The 19,840-nt window shown below is 43.4% G+C and overlaps 1 protein-coding gene across 2 annotated transcripts in view; it reads left to right on the top strand.

Annotated features, from left to right (window-relative positions):
- The window catches only part of PRKCH (protein kinase C eta), a 243,115-nt gene that overhangs the window by 111,387 nt on the left and 111,888 nt on the right, over positions 1-19,840 (top strand). For both annotated transcript variants that reach the window (XM_059694232.1, XM_059694224.1), the window contains exons 3-7: positions 9,768-9,918; positions 11,784-11,818; positions 13,285-13,373; positions 14,849-14,978; positions 17,087-17,214. In XM_059694232.1, coding sequence (XP_059550215.1) covers positions 9,768-9,918; positions 11,784-11,818; positions 13,285-13,373; positions 14,849-14,978; positions 17,087-17,214 — 533 coding nt within the window. The remainder of the gene's footprint in view (positions 1-9,767; positions 9,919-11,783; positions 11,819-13,284; positions 13,374-14,848; positions 14,979-17,086; positions 17,215-19,840) is intronic.

Below are 19,840 nucleotides of genomic sequence, written 5' to 3'. Positions count from 1 at the left end.
TCTTGAGATCCCCAAAGGAGCCCAGTCTAATGGCAGGATGAAAGGGAGGAGATGGGATCCTGAGAGCCATGGGTATCTACTGAACAGACGTAGTAGAGGAGCATAAGATCTTCTGGCTTCTTTATTAAAGGACCCCTGGTCCTCCAAGGTTGACAACAGGGAGACCTTGCACCTGGGCAATGTGGCTAGACCTTGTCTCAGTTTTCACTAGGACCTTCTCTTCACCACGATAGTCCCCAGAGGGTGGTGGCTCCCCCTTTAATGCTCTCTCTGAAGCAGAGCTCAGGCCTGGCTGGACCATGTAAACTAGGCTTAAACAGCAAAAAAGTGAACTGTACACAGAATAATACGCACTGGATGGTCTCTCTTAACAAAGGATGGTTAACATATTCTCTGTGCCATCACTCCTGTGTTTACTTCTAGCCTACCTCAGTCTGCCTTTGCAGGGCCTTGCAGACACCTCATTCTTGAAGCCTCAAATTCAGACTCCAGAGAATGAGGACCAGGGGGAAAGACTACTCACCTGACCAAGGCCCTCCCTAAAAGTCATTTTGCTCTCTGAGGACTCAACTTTCCCTCAGATGCTAGACAGTGGAAACAGCACCCTTTGGGGAAAATCTGCCCCTATTACCTACCTATGGTTCAAATAGGACAACTATAGGAAGCCTAACTTCCACACAGGAGACTCACATAGACTGTTGCAGGGAAGCCGCCTACTAAGAGTATAACATGACCCAATCCTATTTCATAAATATAACTGGATGACTGAAGGACGGATTGCAGAGGGGAGCAAACTTACTAGTATGCAGGGAGACTAGTTAGAAATGATTACATAGTCCAAATGAGAGGAGAAAGAATGCATTAACTGTACCCAATGAGCATGGGAAAGAGGGATCCAGTCAGATCATGGTAGGTTTAGTTGAAATTAATGATGGGTTGTGGGTGGAGAAGAAGGATCTGGAGATATCACTAAGTTTTTTTCTGTGTGACTCCAATGATAGTGGTATTGTTATCTAGGAGAAAGAGTAGGTTGAAGAGTGGGAAGCAGGTTCAGCCTAAAAATGTCAAGTTTTAGGTAACTTAAGAATATCTTGGAGAGATGCTGAGAAGCTACTTAGAAATAAGTTTAGTAGTTAGAAACCAGAGCTAGAGCCACAGATTTAGGAGTCCTCCATGTACAGCCAATTCTTAGAAGCCAAGAGAACATATGAGACCTCTGAGGAGATGAATGCGCATCCATAAAGACCAGAAGAATGATGTACAAAGAACCTGGGGATACACAGTGAAGGGTGGCTGCAAGAGAAGAGCTGGTAATGGAGAAATTGTAGTAGGAGGAACCAGATGTTGTGGGAGCCAAGGTCTCTTTCTTTAAGGACTAGAAAGAGAGAGTTTGTACTTTGAACAGGACTCACATACCAGAGGTGAAGAAGATAAGAAGATTAGAGGACAGTGGGCGGTCGAGGCTCTCTTCTTATAACAGTGGCGTGAGAGGCCTTTCCTGTGGCTCTTGATGGAACTTTGGTCACTTGGATCCAGGCTCTGTTCTGATCTTTCTGCTGACAGAGATGGTTGGAGTGATGTGTGAGGGTGGGATCGGCTTTCATGGTGCGATGAGCCATGCATCCTATTCAAGAGGGTCAGTCTAGTAACACATTATTTTTCTCTCCTGCTTGTGCCCACGATGGTCATTCTCATTTGTTTGCATGGTAGTAGGTATTTATGTCGGCTGAGCTTCCTTAGAGGGAGCCAGGTCCCTGAGAAATACCTGTGTATAGCTCCTGTAGAGTCAGGTCTCATAACATACTACATCTAATCACTCTGTCTGCATTTGGAAATTATTATGAATCATGTGGTTAAGCTCTTCTCAAAAACCAGAAAAGAGTCAGTACTACTCAGTGCCATTGAAGGGCTTTCGCTTGCCCTTTTTAAAACATCGACGCCCTTTGTTGCAACCTTTGTGACTGGTGCTGGCACACATTCCAGGATCCCTCCCCTCTCCTGGTTCACTAAGTCTTCTTTCTTCTTTTCCAAGCAGCTGCTAATCTCAGCCCATTTATGAAGTCTGTCTTAATTAATCAGAGGACTGGGTATGCCACTCCTGTGATTCTCTCATCACTCAACACCCACTAAAATGCTCTCACCCCCTGGTTGTGTGTACTTGTTGTAAAGACTCATGTACGTTACATATTAGTTTAATGCATGTCCTAATCTTTCTCTGTTTATATCATTATTGTCTCAGGCAGGAATCATCTAAGTTTAAATTGTTATGCATCATTCTTTATGCACACAGTTCTGTAATCAGATGGTTGCTTATTCATGGGTTTGATGACAATAAGCAAAATTATCTCCCTACCATATCTCATTACCCTTTCAGGGATATATGTTGGAGACATAAACAACATAATGGTGTCTGGTTCTTTTTAGACTACTAACTTCTGGTCAACTCGAAGGTTTTCCTGTTTGCTTTTCTCACAGTTATTCCCTCCCATGTGCACAGATGATAAAACCAATATCTCAGGAAGAAGAAAAAAAGACATTTGATAGCATAACTCAGTCCTTCAACAATAGTAAATAGAGTCTGGCGTCCCCACTTCTATCATTGGCTGCTTGACCTCTCTTAACCTTCCTGTTAGTTTCTGTTTCCTCACCAGAAAATGTATTACTTTCCAGGAGACCCAATGTTAATAAAGGACAAAGTACAGTGCAGTGTTGCCCAGGGCCTTGGGATAAAACAAGAGTGGGGGATACCTGTCGTTCTGGCGCTAGCTAGCTGGGTGAACCTTGGGCATGGTGTTCAACTTCTCTGGGTAATGGTTTCCTAGGTATTGATTTCTCTTCTAGGCAATGAGGTGATTGAATTAAAAATTCTTCCTATTCCTAGACCTCTATGATAGTTGGAAGTAAGGGATTTAACGACTGTTATCATAGGTAACACTTAGTTGCTACCTGCCAAGTGCTTCTCTAATTACACTACAGGTTTTAGCAAGTCCTCAGAATGGCCCTGTGAGGCGGGTTCTCTTGCCCTTCATGTGCAACCAGTGAGGAAACTGAAGCATAGGAGATTAAAATACTTGCCCAAGGTCACTCAGTTTTAATGGGGAGAAGCAGGGTTCATGTCTGGCTCTGGATCCTGTGCCCTTGACTGCCACAATCTTGGCCCCTAAAAGACAAGCCACAGATGAGAGTAAACCTCAGTGCCTTTGAAATGAAGCAAGTTCAACTTAAAGTTCAGTCACATTTGATGCTGAATGCAAGTTATTTCCTTTATGCATTTTACTAGAAGCCCGGTGCATGAAATTCATGCACACGGAGGGGGGGGTGGTACCCTCAGCCCAGCCTGCACCCTCTCCAATTGGGGACCCTTTAGGGGATGTCTGACTTCCGGTTTAGGCCCGATCCCACAGGGGACATCCCTCTCATAATCTGGGACCGCTGGTTCCTAACCACTCACCTGATTGCCTGCCTGCCTGCCTGATCGCCCCTAACCTCTCTGCCTGCCTGCCTGCCTGCCTGATCACCCCTAACTGCCTCTTCCTGCCTGCCTGATCGCCCCTAACTGCCCTCCCCTGCCAGCCTGATCTGGCCCCCAACTTCACTCCCTTGCAAGCCTGGTTGCCCACAACTGCCCTCCCCTTCTGGCCTGATCTAGCCCCCAACTGCCCTCTTCTGCTGGCCAATTTGGTTCTGATTGGTCGGTTTCTATGCCAGTCAGCATCAAAAGCTCCGCCTCCTAGGCAGCCATTGGCTCTTCACAGTGCACCCAGATTTTGTTCTGATTGGTCAGTTTCTATGCCAGCCAGCATCTCTGAACCTATCAACGGGGCCTGATCAGAAAGATGGGGAGATCAGCCGCCTCTGTAGAGTCCTGGAGAGAAATGGAAGCTCGGCTGCTGGCCCGGCCAGGAGAGAAAGAGAGAGACAAGTGCTGATCAACAGCTGCCACACAGACTACGGATCAGACCCTGCTTCTCTCTTCAGGCCTCTCTCCAGGCCTGATTCGCAGCCTCCTCAGCAGTCATTGCTGGGTCTCCACGGCAACCCAGCGCTGACTGCAGGACTGCCGGTTGGTCAAGCCTCCAGTTGTGACAGATTCGGGGTTTTTATATATTAGGTTATCAGTAATTCTGTACATTAAAAAGTGCCATGTAATAGATTTTCTTTCTCTGATATAATTTGCTCACCATCATTGGAAAGTGAGAGGCTATGATCTGTGCTTTTGGCTCCCATCAGAATTTTTCAGAAATGCTTGCATAGACTTCTCCTGCTGGAATGCAAAGCCTTCAGTTCAGGGACCTACAAAAAGACTTAAGAATGCTATTACTATTTTTTTGAGATAAAGTTAAAGCAGTTTTACAGAGACTTCAGAGACATTCCTCCCCCGCAGAGCTTCATGTTAGTAACACAAGTTTAAGTCCAGCAAAATTTTTGCAATAAAAACATACCCTGGGGTATTTTGGTGGCTCCAAATCCCATGTATTGTAAAGTTCTTCAAAAGAATGTATGGGATGACAATCATTTTTTTTAACAAAATAGAATTTCTATCAAAATAGTTCACCTTCATTATATCTGACATAATTGTTCTCCACCCTGTTGGTGGGATGGCTTGCGAAAACCAACTCAAGTCAGGGCTCCAGGTCCGAGTGCCTCTGGCGGCTGGAATGCGTTTCCACACTGGGGCACCCAGCCAGCTTCCTATTTACTTAGAGGCGTTGAGTGCCTTAGGAGCAAAACAGAAGTCGTGATGCAAGTTTTGGCTGCAAAGCATGTTAGGGTTGCCTGACATGTTCAACTAACATGTGACCTGAAAGTTCTCAAAGCCCAAGTTGGTTTAAGGCAAACCCGGATTAAACAGCCTTTGTAGTCCTTTTAACCCAGTCCTAAGTCAACAGGAGGGTGCAAGCGATGAGGAAGCTCACATTGCACACTGTGAACGCTGTGAAGAGGGTTGAGTCTGCATTCAGGGGAACATCGTGCAGTATGAACGCTCTCTCTTCCTGTTCATGACGTCAACCGAGAGGACCATGTCAGAGAAAGCCATAGGTTTTCTTAAATGACCAGACGTCTTACAAATTCCCAGGTGTGTGAGAGCACATGCATGAGTGTGTTTGCTTTTTAAACAAAGAGAGGCCCATGTGTGAAAGAATATGCACAGAAAAAGGGAAGAGTGATGTTTAGTTACAATGGGCATGTATGAGGTGCTTGTGAGGCACCTGGGATACAGAGGTGAAAGGGACACAGCCCCCAGTGTTGTGGGGATAAGAGAAAAGATTGAGGTGTACTCCCAGGTTGCTATGGGAACAAAGCGGGGGCGGGGGTTGGGAGGGACGTCACCTTGATTCAGGAATTGCGTGAGCCTACTTAGGCTCTGAGGCAGATAAAGTAAGTTTAATTGAAGTAGTTAATTCCAGGCGGGGTGACAGGCAGTGGCAGAGGCATGAAGGGAGTGCCTACAGCTATAAGCAGTTTCTTCCTTAGTCCTTCTGGCTATAAGAAATCACCAAGAAAATTCCTAGGGAATGACATTGCTATGGTAATAGTTGTTGAGGGGGGAAAAGGATTCTATTTATGAAATATTAAAAATGCAAGTGAGCTGACCTTTTAACCAGTCTTTATAGTATTAAGGGATTAAATAAATAAATTCTCGGTAATTAGACCCCTAGGGAGAATTTAATTTGCATCTAGATGTGATATGTTGAGTAATTCAATACAAGTTTTGTACTGATCAGCACTAGGATCTCAGATTGATGATAACATAAGCTAGATAGGGTGATACCATGGGGCCAATTTTTATCATCTGCCACAAGGGAACCTTAAAATCTGGGGGGTTTTTGGTTCCTAAATGGCTATTGTGAAAGAGAGCAGTACAATGGAGTGACTCTTCCTATGTAACCTTTATCTAAAATTGTAAGAATCTCTCAGGAATATTGATTGTGACACTATCGCCACAGGGGTGAAGGGCTGAGAACAAGGGTCTATTTTATCTTCTTTAGACAGATGCAAAACCAGAGAATAGAAATAATTAGATTGCTTGCTGAAGATTTTACACACACACACACACACACACACACACACACACACACGCCAAAAAACTGAAGCAGGTATAAATTTGGCTAGACCTTCTGAAGGCATTGGTGTCTTAGCCTAATTTATTTTGGCTATTTCTGCATTTCATTCTTTGAGTTCTTGTGTAAACCCTAATTTTTACTGTTAGAAAGAATGTAGCAATTATATGTATATGGGGTATATTCTTGTTTTTTAATATTCTTCATAGGAAAAAAATGTATTAAGTTAAATTGCTATGAAAAGAAATGTGTGTTGCCCTAACCGGTTTGGATCAGTGGATAGAGCGTCCGCCTGTGGACTGAAAGGTCTCAGGTTCGATACCAGTCAAGGGCATGTACCTTGGTTGAGGGCACATCCCCAGTGGGAGGTGTGCGGGAGGCAGCTGATCGATGTTTCTCTCATCAATGTTTCTAACTCTCTATCCTTCTCCCTTCCTCTCTGTAAAAAATCAATAAAATATATTTTTTTAAAAAAAGAAAAGAAATGTGTATGTAAGACATTAACAGATATTGTCTAATGCATGCCCCAAAAAATGATGGTTGCCCTAACTGGTTTGGCTCAGTAGATAGAGCGTCGGCCTGCGGACTGAAAAGTCCCAGGTTCGATTCTGGTCAAGGGCATGTACCTTGGTTGCGGGCACATCCCCAGTAGGAGATGTGCAGGAGGCAACTGATCGACGTTTCTCTCTCATCGATGTTTCTAACTCTCTATCCCTCTCCCTTCCTCTCTGTAAAAAATCAGTAAAATATATATATATTTTATAATGATGGTTAGCCCTTGAACAACACAGGTTTGAACTGTGGGGGTTCACTAATATGTGGATTTTTTTTCAATAAATACTGTAAATCTATTTTCTCTTTCTTATGATTTTCTTAATATCTTTTCTCTAGCTTACTTTATTGTAAGAATACAGTATATAACACATAGAACATAGAACATTAATTGACTGTTAATGTTATTGGTAAGACTTATAGTCAACAGTAGGCTGTTAGTAGTTAAGTTTTTGGAGGAGTGAAAAGTTATACATGGATTTTTGACTGCATGGAGTAGGGGGTGTCTATGCCCTAAACACGTTCTGTTCAAGGGTCCTGTGCCTAGTTCTGTGCTAAACACTTTGAATGCATTATTTCATTCAGTCCTTGGAAAAACCTATGAGGACAGCACTTCCTGGTTTATCTTCTCGTCTTACTTTTCCAAAGGTTTGTGGTTGTGGGTTTTTCTTTTTCTTTTTTCAACTTCTATTGAAATGATCATACTTATTTTCTTTCACCTGCTACTACAGTAAGATGTAATGATATATTTTCTTATACATTCATGGTTATGCTCCTGGGAAAATTCACGCTTGGTCACGTGGTTTTTCTAAGTTAATGCTAAATAGTATAGAAGTTCCCAGTTATCTAAGTGTAATTGCTACTGGGCAAAGTCTACATAAAATGAATCCTTCGAACTGAGGCCTAAGTTTTGTTAATAGTTAAGAAATGGAAGAAGGGGTTTGGAAAATGAAACTAAAATGATGAAAGTATTATATTGAACTAATTTTGTTATTTTTCTCTAGGCACTGATTTTTTGAATAAAATATTTTTTTCAGACAATTTTATTATGTTAGAATACTCCCTATTTAATTTTTAATTTTTCTAGTACAGTTATAAATAGGATCTTTTTAACAAGTGTTTGAGGCATTATTTCTCAGGGGTCTTTCCTTATATGTCAGGATTCAAATTATTCTCTCTTAAAATGCCTATCATGTCATATTGTGTACCAAATTTCTTTTGTTCAGTTGTTAACTGATCTACCTCTGCCAGAGCCTTTTACCTGCCATTGGCTTTGGGTGCGGATTCTCAAACATCACTTTCCCTAGGCTGCATGAAAATTCTTCAACTTGTGCAAGATTTTCAACTTTACTTTGCAGTTAGTTTATATTACATATCAACATGTTTGTCTCATACATTACCACATCCAATAAACCGAGAAGCCAGTGTGTGCTGGGCAGGAAAAAATGCTGTTACTAAGTGGAAAGGGGTATTTGTGTTGGGGACTAATTATAAAAGAATAGGAAAGCAAAGACCCCATAACATGACAATACTCAGCAATATTTTCTTATTTGTTTTTTTTTTCTATTCACTTTGTAGTTACACAGACTTCAATAAGGAAGACCCCTGCATCAGTATTTATGAGCAAGCTTGATATATAAGCAGAAGGGGGTTACTTTTACTGGGGTCCATAATTAGAATTTAGATGGTCCAGAAACTTGATGAGAAAAAAATATTTTTCACCTATAATGTAAATTAGCATTTTCTTCTACTTATAAATAAACCACAGTGGTATTAGCAGTGCTTCTGTTGTAACAAGAGAAGTCACAGATTATTTCCGTATTATGTTATAATTTTCACAGATATTATGAAATGCAGTTTATCCATATCACTACTTCAAAATTATTATAATGACCAGGTCTGCCACTAAGTATTTAATTTGTAGAGGAAGCTCATATATTATCCTATTTCACTTAAAATATACTTGATTTTCTTTGCAATCTTATGTATCTTAGTTTCTTAAATTAGAAAGCTTCATTCTGATAAGGCATCCATAAGCATCACGGATTCTCTAAAGGATCCATGACATAAAAAAAATGATTATTAACCTTGATTTTTTTTTCTGTGTTATCTTAGACTATATCAATTATATATTTTATTCCTAGTGTTGTCTCCCAATTTCCTTTAAAATTGGGCTCTTTCCTTCTTTCTCTCTCCTGAAGCCAGTTTAAACACTATCTTGTCCTTGAAGTCATAAAATAATTCCCCCGTGAAACCATCTGTGCCTGGATGGTGTTTGAGAGGCAGCTCTTAGAAAACTTTCTCCATTTCTTCCCCCAAAATTAGTCTACTTGGTTTATTTAGCTCTTCTTCAATAAATTTTGGTAATTTGGATTTTCATAGAAATCTATTTCTTCCAGGCTTAAAAATTGATAAGCAACTTATTCTTAATGATTCCTTAATTTTCCTTTGCATCAGTGATGAATTTAAAAGCAGTATTGAAGACGCCATTTTTATTTTATTAATCACAAGTCTATCTATTTTGGAAAAGTTCTAGTATAATTATGTGGGAAACATCATTTACTGTCTTTAGGTGGTGCATTGTTTTCAGTCTTTAAATTAGGAGCCACCATTTTGAAAACGCGAGGCTAGAAAATGAACTTTGCACCTATTCCAGGTTAATTTCTACTAATTCCCAGTTAGCAGAGGTGGTGTTGGGACTGATGTTTTGGGGCAGCTCTCTCAGTGTGCTGTGAGCAGTTCCCTCACTCAGTTTTTAAGGACCCCAAAATGAAAGCCGAATATGAGAAACCCTGTTTCACCAGCCAGTAGTTGCAGCCATTGCATGGACTGAGTCCCAGACAGCGGGACCGGGGCTAGGAGTCCTGGCTGCTGCACATGCCGGGGCGTCGGAACCTTGGGAGGCTCCTGGTCTGTGCTGGGGAGACTGACCCAAGAAAGCCAGCTGTAACCAGGCGGCGGGAACCTCAGGGCTCACACAGGTCTAACCTCAAAAATTAAGAGTCTTCCGGTCACTAGAAAAGCATGATGATTGTCTGAGGTGTTTCGCATCTTGAAAAAATAATTTAGGGAGTATTCTGGACTATCCAACTTGCTCAAACATCAAGTGCAGGTAGATTCATTACACATTTCCCCCTTTCTTTTATCATGCAGCCACTCTTCAGAGAGACCGAATCTTCAAACATTTTACCAGGAAGCGCCAAAGGGCTATGCGAAGGCGAGTCCACCAGATCAACGGACACAAGTTCATGGCCACGTACCTGCGGCAGCCCACCTACTGCTCTCACTGCAGGGAGTTTATCTGGTAAGAGGTCCCTGATTTCTCTCCTAAGAGTCCCGTCTCAGAAGGAGGAAACAGTTTCATATCTGCAGCATGAATGGAGGGCTACATTTTTATGCAAACTTGTCTTTTTTTTTTTTTTTAAGGCAGAGGCACTTGGTTCAGAGTAATTTCTGAATATCAATCAGTTACTTTGTGTTCTGTTGGGTATTTTTTGTGATGGCTTTGGATTTTATACCTTTCAGCAGTCACAGCTATAGTCTTTAGGAAAAAGTTCCGGCTGCGTTTTCTGTTGAAAAAAATCAGAAGTTGCAGCACCTTTGAGCCCATTTTCTCCTTTGCAGCAGTCTGTGCATTCTCGTTAGCTGACGCCCCTCCTCTCCCTGTGGTTTGCTGACCCAAAGGGTGACTGTCCATTCACACCATTCTGCTTCCCTCCTTCCTGTGACCTGCCAGCCCTGTAGGCATTTGTGGTGACAACCTGTGACCTCAACTAAGGTTCTGAATGGAAACTTATTTGTTAATTTCACTAAATTTTTTTCCACTAAGGAAACATTAACTCCCACCCAATTAGCCTTGTCCGCCTCTTTCTCTCTCTCTCTCTCTCTCTCTCTCTCTCTCTCTCTCTCTCTCTCTCTCTCTCTCTCTCTCTCACACACACACACACACACACACACACAATATTGGTATATGTGTTACATATACATGGTTAAAAGTACGAGCTCTGGAATTCAGTATCATCACCAACTAGATGTGTGAACATAGACAAGTTATATAACCCATTAGTGTCTCCTCACTTGTAAAATAGAGTCAATAATTTTATCTTGTCTATATAATAAACTTTTAAAAAATATACGTTTTTATTGATTTCAGAGAGAGGAAGGGAGAGTGAGAGATAAACATCAGTGATGAAAGAGAATCATTAATTGGCTGCCTCCTGCACACCCCCTACTGGGGATTGGGCCTCAAACCCCAGCATGTGCCCTGACTGGGAATGAAACCCTGACCTCCTGATTCATGGTTCAACGCCCAACCACTGACCACACTGGTCAGGCTATACAATAAACTTTTATATAGTGAGTAAAGTGCCAGGCCCTATTCTTAGTATTTTTCATTACCAACTCTTTTTATTTTCATGATAACCCTATGAAGTAGGTCCTGTGACCATTATCCTTTTTTATAAGCAAACTATGGCTCAAAGACATTAACAACCTGCCCTAAATCACACTCAGGCCATCTGGCTTCAGGGTCTTTGCTCTTAATATCATCTATCCTGTGGGCTTAGTAAAATGTGGTCTTTGTTCATTGGAATAAGAATTATATCACCACCACCAGAGCCCATACTTGGGAGAGAGAGATGAAAGCTGTAGGCATCTTGTAGCCACACTTCTGCTCTCCTGGACTCTGGAGTGATGTGGGCAGAGGGGAGAAAGGCGCTTCAGGTAGGGCAGCTGCGGTGGGCTCATCTGTTTGTATGGGTACCTGCATCTATTTACTTCACCCTCTGCACATGGGAGAGATAACGGGAGAGAGAATGCCATGCAAGGTAGTACAGTGACTCTTCAGGCTGAGGCTCAGACACACACACAGATGAGGGTTGGTTTTCAGGAGGATTTGGGAGATTGCCGTAGAGGCAGTGGAATGAGAATTGCCAATACCCACTCGTTTCTACCATCTAGAACCTTCTAATCCATCACATGGTTTCCTCTGTGTCTTGTGGTAACAAACAAGGGCTCAAGAAGCACATATCCCTGCTTCTTCTCTGAAAATGTGTTTTTCATCGAAGACTAGAGGATGAAATTTGTGTTCTTGAAGTACTGTAATTATAGGAGCATTCTTGCTGAAATATTCAACTGATGGTAATTTTTTTTCTCTGTTGTCTTGAACAGGGGAGTATTTGGGAAACAGGGTTATCAATGCCAAGGTAAGAAAATGTTTTTAAAACTACATTTAATCTTGTTCCTATGTTAAAAAGTGTTTATAGCAAGAGGAAACAGGATGTATTCCATTAATATTGCAATAACTCTCTGAAGGTCACATGAGACCCCCCCACACACACACATACAATAGAATTATGTACAATTCCTTAGTTTTTAAATTTTGGCTATGTTTTTATAAAATATGTTTTGATTGATTTCAGAAAGAGGAAAGGAAGGGCGGGGAGAGATGGAAACATCAACAATGAGAGAGAATCATTGATTGCCTGCCTCCTGCATGTCCCACACTGGGGACCAAGCCCACACGGGGGATGAAGTATGTGCCCTGGTTCATTGAAAAGATCAATAAAATTGATAAGCCTCTAGCCAAGCCAACTGAAAAAAGCCAACATGCCTCAGAATAAAGGATTTTCTTTGTGAATGATGGTTTTGAGATCCCCGCATATAAAAAGATCAGTTCTCTGGGAAGGTTCAATCTGGTTCTTCTGAGAATTCCATCTGATGAAAGCTATATTGGTCTTAAAGTATAGTTCTATTTGTTGACATATCATCTGTCTTTATGTATTTAATCCTAAAAGCTCCCACATGTCTTGAACGATCTTTAAAATTATGCATATTTTCAGACTGCTTCATTGCACATGTTCATCCTTTAGCGGCAAACTGGACTACATCTGCACGATGTCAGATGTCTAGATGAAAATGAAAAAAATTATTCAGAAAGTTCTAAATATTCAAATGACTGATTGCATAATTCTGCAGATATTTAATGAATGCCTGCTTTGTTCAAGGCATCATGCTGGCTGGGAATTCTGAGGGCATTAAAGGCTATAGATGGGCAATTTGAAATGAGGGGGCAGGCTAAAGGTAGGAGGTTGGAGGAGGGAAAGATGGCTCCAGCCTGGAAGGGTAACCACGGTGGTGTATTTTCATGGAAGAGATATTTGTAAAAGTTGTGCCTTGTTATAAATCTAAGATTTAGTCAGGTGATAGGATTGTGAAGGGCCTAGAGAGTGTAGGGGAGGGCGAAGCCTTGCTCCCAGAAAAACAAGAGTTTCGTTTTTATTGGAACAAAGAACTCCCTTAGAAAAAATATGATCCATAAGCTTGGGATACACTGGGGGCCTGAAACCTGGCTGGAAGGTTTGAAAGCTATTGATTGACAGTTCAGCTCAAGGGGTGAGGTAACTAAAATCATGCTGTGAGAAGATTCCTCTGGAGATGGGGACAGGAAGGATGAATTAAGCTCAGGACTTGAATAAGAGAAGTGTAGCACGAGCAAAGGCCCAGTCAGGATGCTGGTAAAGAAAAGAGGGAGGACAAGAGGCCTGGATGCTGTCCTGTGGGCCGGACATCCAAATAAGCACCTTGGCTTGGTGCAGCTCTGTTGACGCTAGTGTCACTGACAAGATGGTGAGCCTCGATAAATGTATTAATTGTGGATTTCATTTCCTAGTGTGCACCTGTGTCGTCCATAAGCGCTGCCATCATCTAATTGTTACAGCCTGCACTTGCCAAAACAATATGAACAAAGTAGATGCAAAGGTAAGAGGATAGCAGTTTGCCAATTAGGTCCCTGCATGATCTTTCTCTCTCTCCTTTTTCTCCCTCTCCCTCTCTTTTTCTCCCTCCCTCCAATTACCACACTCCTTGAAGCCAATGGTGGGATCAGAATTGAAATGCCTCTCCTTTTTACTTGATGGCATTTGTACGTCTGTACTTGTGTAGCATGACCTTTAGTGATGGCCTGGAGATGATCCCTTTAGTGATCAACTGGGTATAGGCGGGAGGGGGTCAGTTCTAATTTGAAGAGAGCTTTGAAGGAGTGGAAAGATCCGTGAGTTTGGTATCAGATGACTAGGATTTGAGTGCAGAACCGTCCTCTGCTAGCTAGCTTCTCTCTCAGCCTCATCTTTAAAATGGGAGCAATGCTCCCCTCATGAAATTTAGTGATGGTTACACAAGTTAGAAATGATGTGATGAGTATGCTGCTAACGATACATTGTGCTTCCTAAATAAGGTGACTGTTGGCTTCTTCCAGCCTCTCAAGACATTTCAGGGAGGATGCATATCTGTACATGAGTGACCCTTACTCGCACCACTTGCATCCCATTGAGCTGGGGTAGGCATTATTCTAAACTCTGGAGGTAGAAAGCAGGATTGTTGCTGATAGTTAGCTGTGGATTTACAGACGCATTGAAATGTCTGACTCTGGAACTCACTGGTTCTTTATTGTCCACAGACTAAGATTGCTAAAGGAGTGTGCGCTCTCTTTCATGAGAAAAGTTGCAAGAGGAGTAATAATTGCCTCATTCTTTGGGTGTGTGGATGTGTTGTCGTTGCTCTAAATTGTGACATAGACCATAGACCCCATGCCTAGTCTAAATACTTGCTGGAAATAGTGAGATTACATTTGACCATAGCCAAAAGGCTGAGAAGTGCTTATATGTGAGATTAAACCTTTGCACTCAGAGGTCAGAATGCAAATGCCACATAAAGACAGGAAGGACTGACTGTCACGTAAACGTCACATCGGAATGAATTCCTTCTGTGGTCCCATGTCCCCTGGGCACCACCTTCTCCCACCACCCCCCCACACCTTTTGATGCAATATCTGGAAGAACGTGTGATGATAGCAAGTGTATGTATTCTATGAAAGACCTGTTTAATCCTGAAATTAAAAAGTTCTAGGAAATAGATATGGGTGTGAGGGCACTGGCAGGGAGAGAAATACAGCCTGAATATAAAAGATGAAAGGAAAATTTTCATTTCTGTTTATCTCCCCGAATGGTGAACAGTCTAATTAATCCATGCCACACGTTTCTTTCCAGTCCTTCTCATTAGAAAATGTGCTTAGTCTGCTCAGTAAGGCCCAAGTAATTACTTGTGGCTGAGCAGTAAAATAATATGCCAGCTCGGGTGTCATAGTAACATTCTGCGTTTGGTAGGCTCCTGTTACAGGTTTTACAAAAGATGTTGGTGTGGGACTTTAGCTCTTGGCCCCTGTTTCCTTTTTACAGATCGCTGAACAGAGGTTCGGAATCAACATCCCGCACAAGTTCAGCATCCACAACTACAAAGTGCCAACATTCTGCGATCACTGTGGCTCCCTGCTCTGGGGGATAATGCGACAAGGACTTCAGTGTAAAAGTGAGTTGCTGGGCACCCACTTCATGAGGCCACCAGGATGCAGGCTTTTGGAATTCTGTAGGTTCAGAATCTGACCCTGGACTGATGGTTTTAGATCATTTGTCAATTGGCATCTTAGTAGTTCTATAGTTGTGTATCCCTTGTCAGGCATGGACAGGGAGCTACATTTGATTCACAGATTTCCTAACCACGGAATACTAAGTCAGTTGTTAAGCTCAATGTTCTAGCTAGCTGGCTATCGTGCATTTAGTGCTGAGTATAGACTCGTCCTTGTGTGTTTTAATAAATGTTTAAGAGGGGAAAAATGGGATCTTCATCAGAAATGGAAGGGGTAGGGAGTGAGGTTGCCCAAAAGAGAAGCTTGGGTGGTGAGTAAGGCCTGGCAGGAGAGCGGGAGGTGAGTTGTAAATGTAACTCAAGCTGCCCTGGTCTCTTCAAGGAGTATGCGGTAGAGATGGAGGCAGGTGGAGTGAAGGACACTTAACTTCTCTCACTGTGCCCAGTGGAACACGCTCTTGAAGCTTTTGACTCAGCAAAGTTCTGGGCATAAGGGCTGACCCCTGTCCAGTTAGGAGTTGGAGAGCTCTTGGCCTTGAGTTACCTCCCATTGAGTGTTGCTATGACAATCTGGTTGTCGTGGGCGCACTGTTGAAATATGTGGGCATTTCATCCAGATGCTGAGACACACCCCAGCCACAAGGGGAGGCAGAGGTGGCGTCCGGTCAGCTTCCATGGACTGCCTGGACTTCCCGAGCCTGCTTCTGTCAACAAAAAGGGACCGGTCACTTGTTTTCAAAAGGGCGATTCTTTTCTCTCTCTAGAACACCATTTCATAATACTTTTTTCATCTAATCAAGACAGTCAGTTCATGTGTAGCTTTGGCTTCGGCCCTGCTTGATCCTGCGCTGGATGGTCTCCCCTGGGGGTGGGTTTCCAACATGAAAGTCTTGTTCTGCTTTTGTGTAGTTGTTGCTGCCAGGCAGAGCCAGGAGCCACACGTGGGACTCATCAGCATTGTTCTCGTAGCATACCTACAGTGGCCTGGCTCCTACAGTTTGTGCCTTTATTGTTACCTGCGGCTTTAGAAAGGCCACTGGAGGCTTGTGTGTCCTCATAGCAGCTTCCTCAAGGGAAAGAGGGGGACTTCCCATGGAGCTCATAAAGCGTGGCCTCAGGGCCCCTCCCTTGCAAGGACACCCCCCAGAGACCTCTACTTGACTGGAGGTTCTTTCTCTGAAAGAGCTCACCGCACCCTAAATTACATAAACCCAGGCCCCCAAAACCTGAACTGCATCTCTCTGCTCCCATCCAGAGATGCAGGGACCCTCCTGGAAATGGGCCACGGGAGGGAGCTGGATCAGAACTTTCTGCTGGTGAAACCTCAGGTCCTTCGTCATCCCAAGTCAGTTTCCTCTGCACAGGAGTCTAGCTTGCTTCACTCTCCTCTTCTGACTGCCATTTACCCTGACCTTTAAAAACCTGGCTCCGCCCCCACCCCCACCCCCACCACCACCCCCATGAAGAAGTTAGAACCGCAGGCTGCAAGCTCTGAGAACCACACCCCACAGGATGCAGGCCCCAGGCTGCGAGGGCTCTGCCCACAACAATACTCAGAAAGAAAGCTTCACTTCGAGGTTTTCTCTCCCAGACACCATTTCCATCCTGTTTGAACAGCGATCTCCACGTGGCCAGTAGGCTGCTACCTTTTATTGAGAGAGAGACGGCAAAGCGTCGTCAGTTGGCATGATTCTTGTTACTCAATTGACAATTGATGGAACGTTCTCATCTCTATTGAATCGTGCTGCTAAATCGGCAGTAGCTGTTACACATGATTTAGATGCACGCCTTTCATCCAGTCGCGGTGGGAGGAAAATGTATTTGAAATGTATTATTCTTCAGTGTGCCAGGCTTTCTGGTTCTGCACAAAGCAGAACGAGATGAAAATGCCAGGGGTTGTTATGAGTGTTAAGTTTAATTTTATGAGAAGGCGGCCGCGTTGTTCAGCCCATACAATCCCCCGTCAGCGCGGTGCTGGTCGCTACCGTTCTCCTTCGCTGCGCACGTTGCCCTGGTCCTCTCTGAGTGTGGTTCCCTTCTCTCCCCTGCAGTCTGTAAAATGAACGTGCACATCCGGTGTCAGGCGAACGTGGCCCCGAACTGCGGGGTGAACGCGGTGGAGCTGGCCAAGACGCTGGCAGGGATGGGCCTCCAACCCGGAAATATTTCTCCAACCTCGGTGAGACTTGCTTTCTTTCACGATGGCATTCAGGAGTTGTTCAGATGTGGGAAGCCTGAAGGCGCGCGCGTGGCATAATCAAAGTCCCTAATCTCAGCAAACACAATAAAGAGATTTATTGCATTTTTAAAGAGCAGTTTTTTTTTTCCGTGAATCAGAGTCTATATACAATTATATGACAAGAAATAATGAGCATGCAGATATAGCAAGAAGCAGAAAAAGGATTTTTAAAAATCAGCTTCCTGTGAGTGTGATCTGGTAAAAATTGGGGCCTTGGCGGGCCCCCCGGCAGTGCAGTTGCCCCATAACAATGGGCTCAGCTTCCTCCTCTCTTAAGGGGTTGAACTTGAAGCTGTCTGAGGTTCTCCACAGCCCTGGGATCGCAGTTCTAAAGTTTTATTTATGGGTTACCGACCTGCCTCTCAAGTTCACTGACAGGTGCTCCTGCCTCTCCGGTCCTGGGAGTGGGTGGAGTCATGTCCGTTGTCTTGGACATGTTTTGTCTTGCCCCCTCCCTGCGTGACCTCTCCACCTGCTGTTTCCTATTAGAGCTGCGGTTCTCAACCTGTGGGTCGAGACCCCTTTGGGGGTCAAACGACCCTTTCACAGAGGTCGCCTAAGACCATCGGAAAACACATATATAATTACATATTGTTTTTGTGATGAATCAGTATGCTTTAATTATGTTCAATTCGTAACGATGAAAATACATCCTGCATATCAGATATTTACAGTACGATTCATAACAGTAGCAAAATTACAGTGATGAAGTAGCAACGAAAATAATTTTGTGGTTGGGGGTCACCACAACATGAGGAACTGTATTACAGGGTCGCAGCATTAGGAAGGTTGAGAACCACTGTCTTAGAGCCTCGGGCACTCTCCAGGCCCACGACCTCTTGCTGCCTTCCTGGCCTGGGCTCCGAAGAGAGCTGAGAGGGAGCCGTGGCTATGGCTGTGATCTTTGATAGGCGGAGTTTGATACTGACAGCCGATTCAGGAGAATTCTAGATTTAGCTACTCTCAAGGTGTCTGGGTGCTTAGGAAAGGAGGTACAGTCCCTGTCAGGTTCTTGGTTATCCAGAACATGTCAGTGAAGCACCCATTTCCTTCTTACTGACGGATACCTGGTAAATGTTGTACGTCTTGATATTTCAGGAAGGCATTGGCAAAGTCCGTCGGCGTCTCTGTCTTGTGGAGAGACAGGCAGGATGCTAATACGTCGGAGGGGGCGGGGGGTGTCTAACGCCCAGGACAGCTGCTCCTGAAGGGCACAGATGAAAGATCTCAGCCTCAACCAGAGCTTCTAAGATACGACGGGAATAAGATAGACTGTGCAGCCACCTGTCATATGCCACCAAGTGCCTTTCATATTCTGATATTTAATAATGAGAAAACCAAAGTTACCTGTTACTTGATAGTACACTATTAAAAAGAGGCAGAGAATCTTAAGTCCATCAAAAGAGAAGAATGGGTTAAAAAAATAGATTGGGAAACACTGGCATGGAGCTTTCTGCCAGTGCCAACGCAGCCAGGGGAAGTATTGAAGTGGAGGAAGTGAAATTCAAGCGGGTGAAATTCTTCTGTCTTTGAAAAATGTGTGATCAGAGATCTGGATGAGAAATTATTAAAACAATTGGATTTGTAAGACGATCCATTTTATATCTTGCTATCACTGTTTTATTGGGTTGAGCTGATAAAATCCTTATCGTTTCAGGCTATTGCACAGTTGTTTATTGCAAACATCGTTTAGGCGTTGCCCCAGATAAGTTTTTTTAAAAAAATCGAAATAGGTCAGAAGGTCCAGGATGTTTGACTTTTGATCTGCTGTTTAGCGGTAACTTGTATCATAAATGTCCCGAGGTGGACATCTGCAAGTCACCCTGCCTTTAGGGAGCGCCCTCACCCTGATGGGGCTTATCCCACTGGGATGGGGCTGGAGAACCCGCTGAGGAGGCCATACTTCTGGTTCGGTGTGGGGAGACTGGGACACGCATTGTGCTGGTGGTCGACCTTTCAAGAGGGCAAGTGCCTATGTATCAAAGATCTTCAAAATTAACACGTTGGCTTAAAGAATTCCATTTCCAGAATATTATCTTAAGAAAATAGATGATGAGGAGCATGATGATGAGGAGGAGGAGGAGGAGGAGGACAACACAGCTCATGTTGAATGTTGCCTATAAAGCACATTCAATAATAAAGCACCGACCTAAGTGCTTTGTATGCACGTGTTCCTTTACTCCTCATAGTAACTCGTGTAGCAGGTGCCATAACATCCCCTTTGTTAGAAGGGGAAACTGAGGCACAGAGAGGCTGGGTAGGCAACTGTGCCAAGGTCACGGGGTTAGGTTGCAGAGCTGTGATTGGAACCCAGGCAGCCCGCTTGGAAGGCTAGACTCCTACTCACCCTGTTGACTGTGGTATTATTTATATTAGTAAAAATGGGAGGTTACCTGTGTTTCTAATAGCAGGGGAATTCGTGAATAAATTGTGATACAACCACAAAATGGAGTAGTGGACAGCCCTTACAACTCTTGTGTTTTGGAGGATATTTAAAGATATGGAAAATACACATGACAAAACGTTAAATAAAAATGTGTTATGAAACAATTTTATTATATTTTTA

This window comes from Myotis daubentonii, chromosome 1 (genome assembly GCF_963259705.1).
Source record: "Myotis daubentonii chromosome 1, mMyoDau2.1, whole genome shotgun sequence".
NCBI classification, from domain to species: domain Eukaryota; kingdom Metazoa; phylum Chordata; class Mammalia; order Chiroptera; family Vespertilionidae; genus Myotis; species Myotis daubentonii.
Note: the sequence above shows the minus strand (reverse complement) of the source record. Positions and strands in the feature narration are given on the sequence as shown.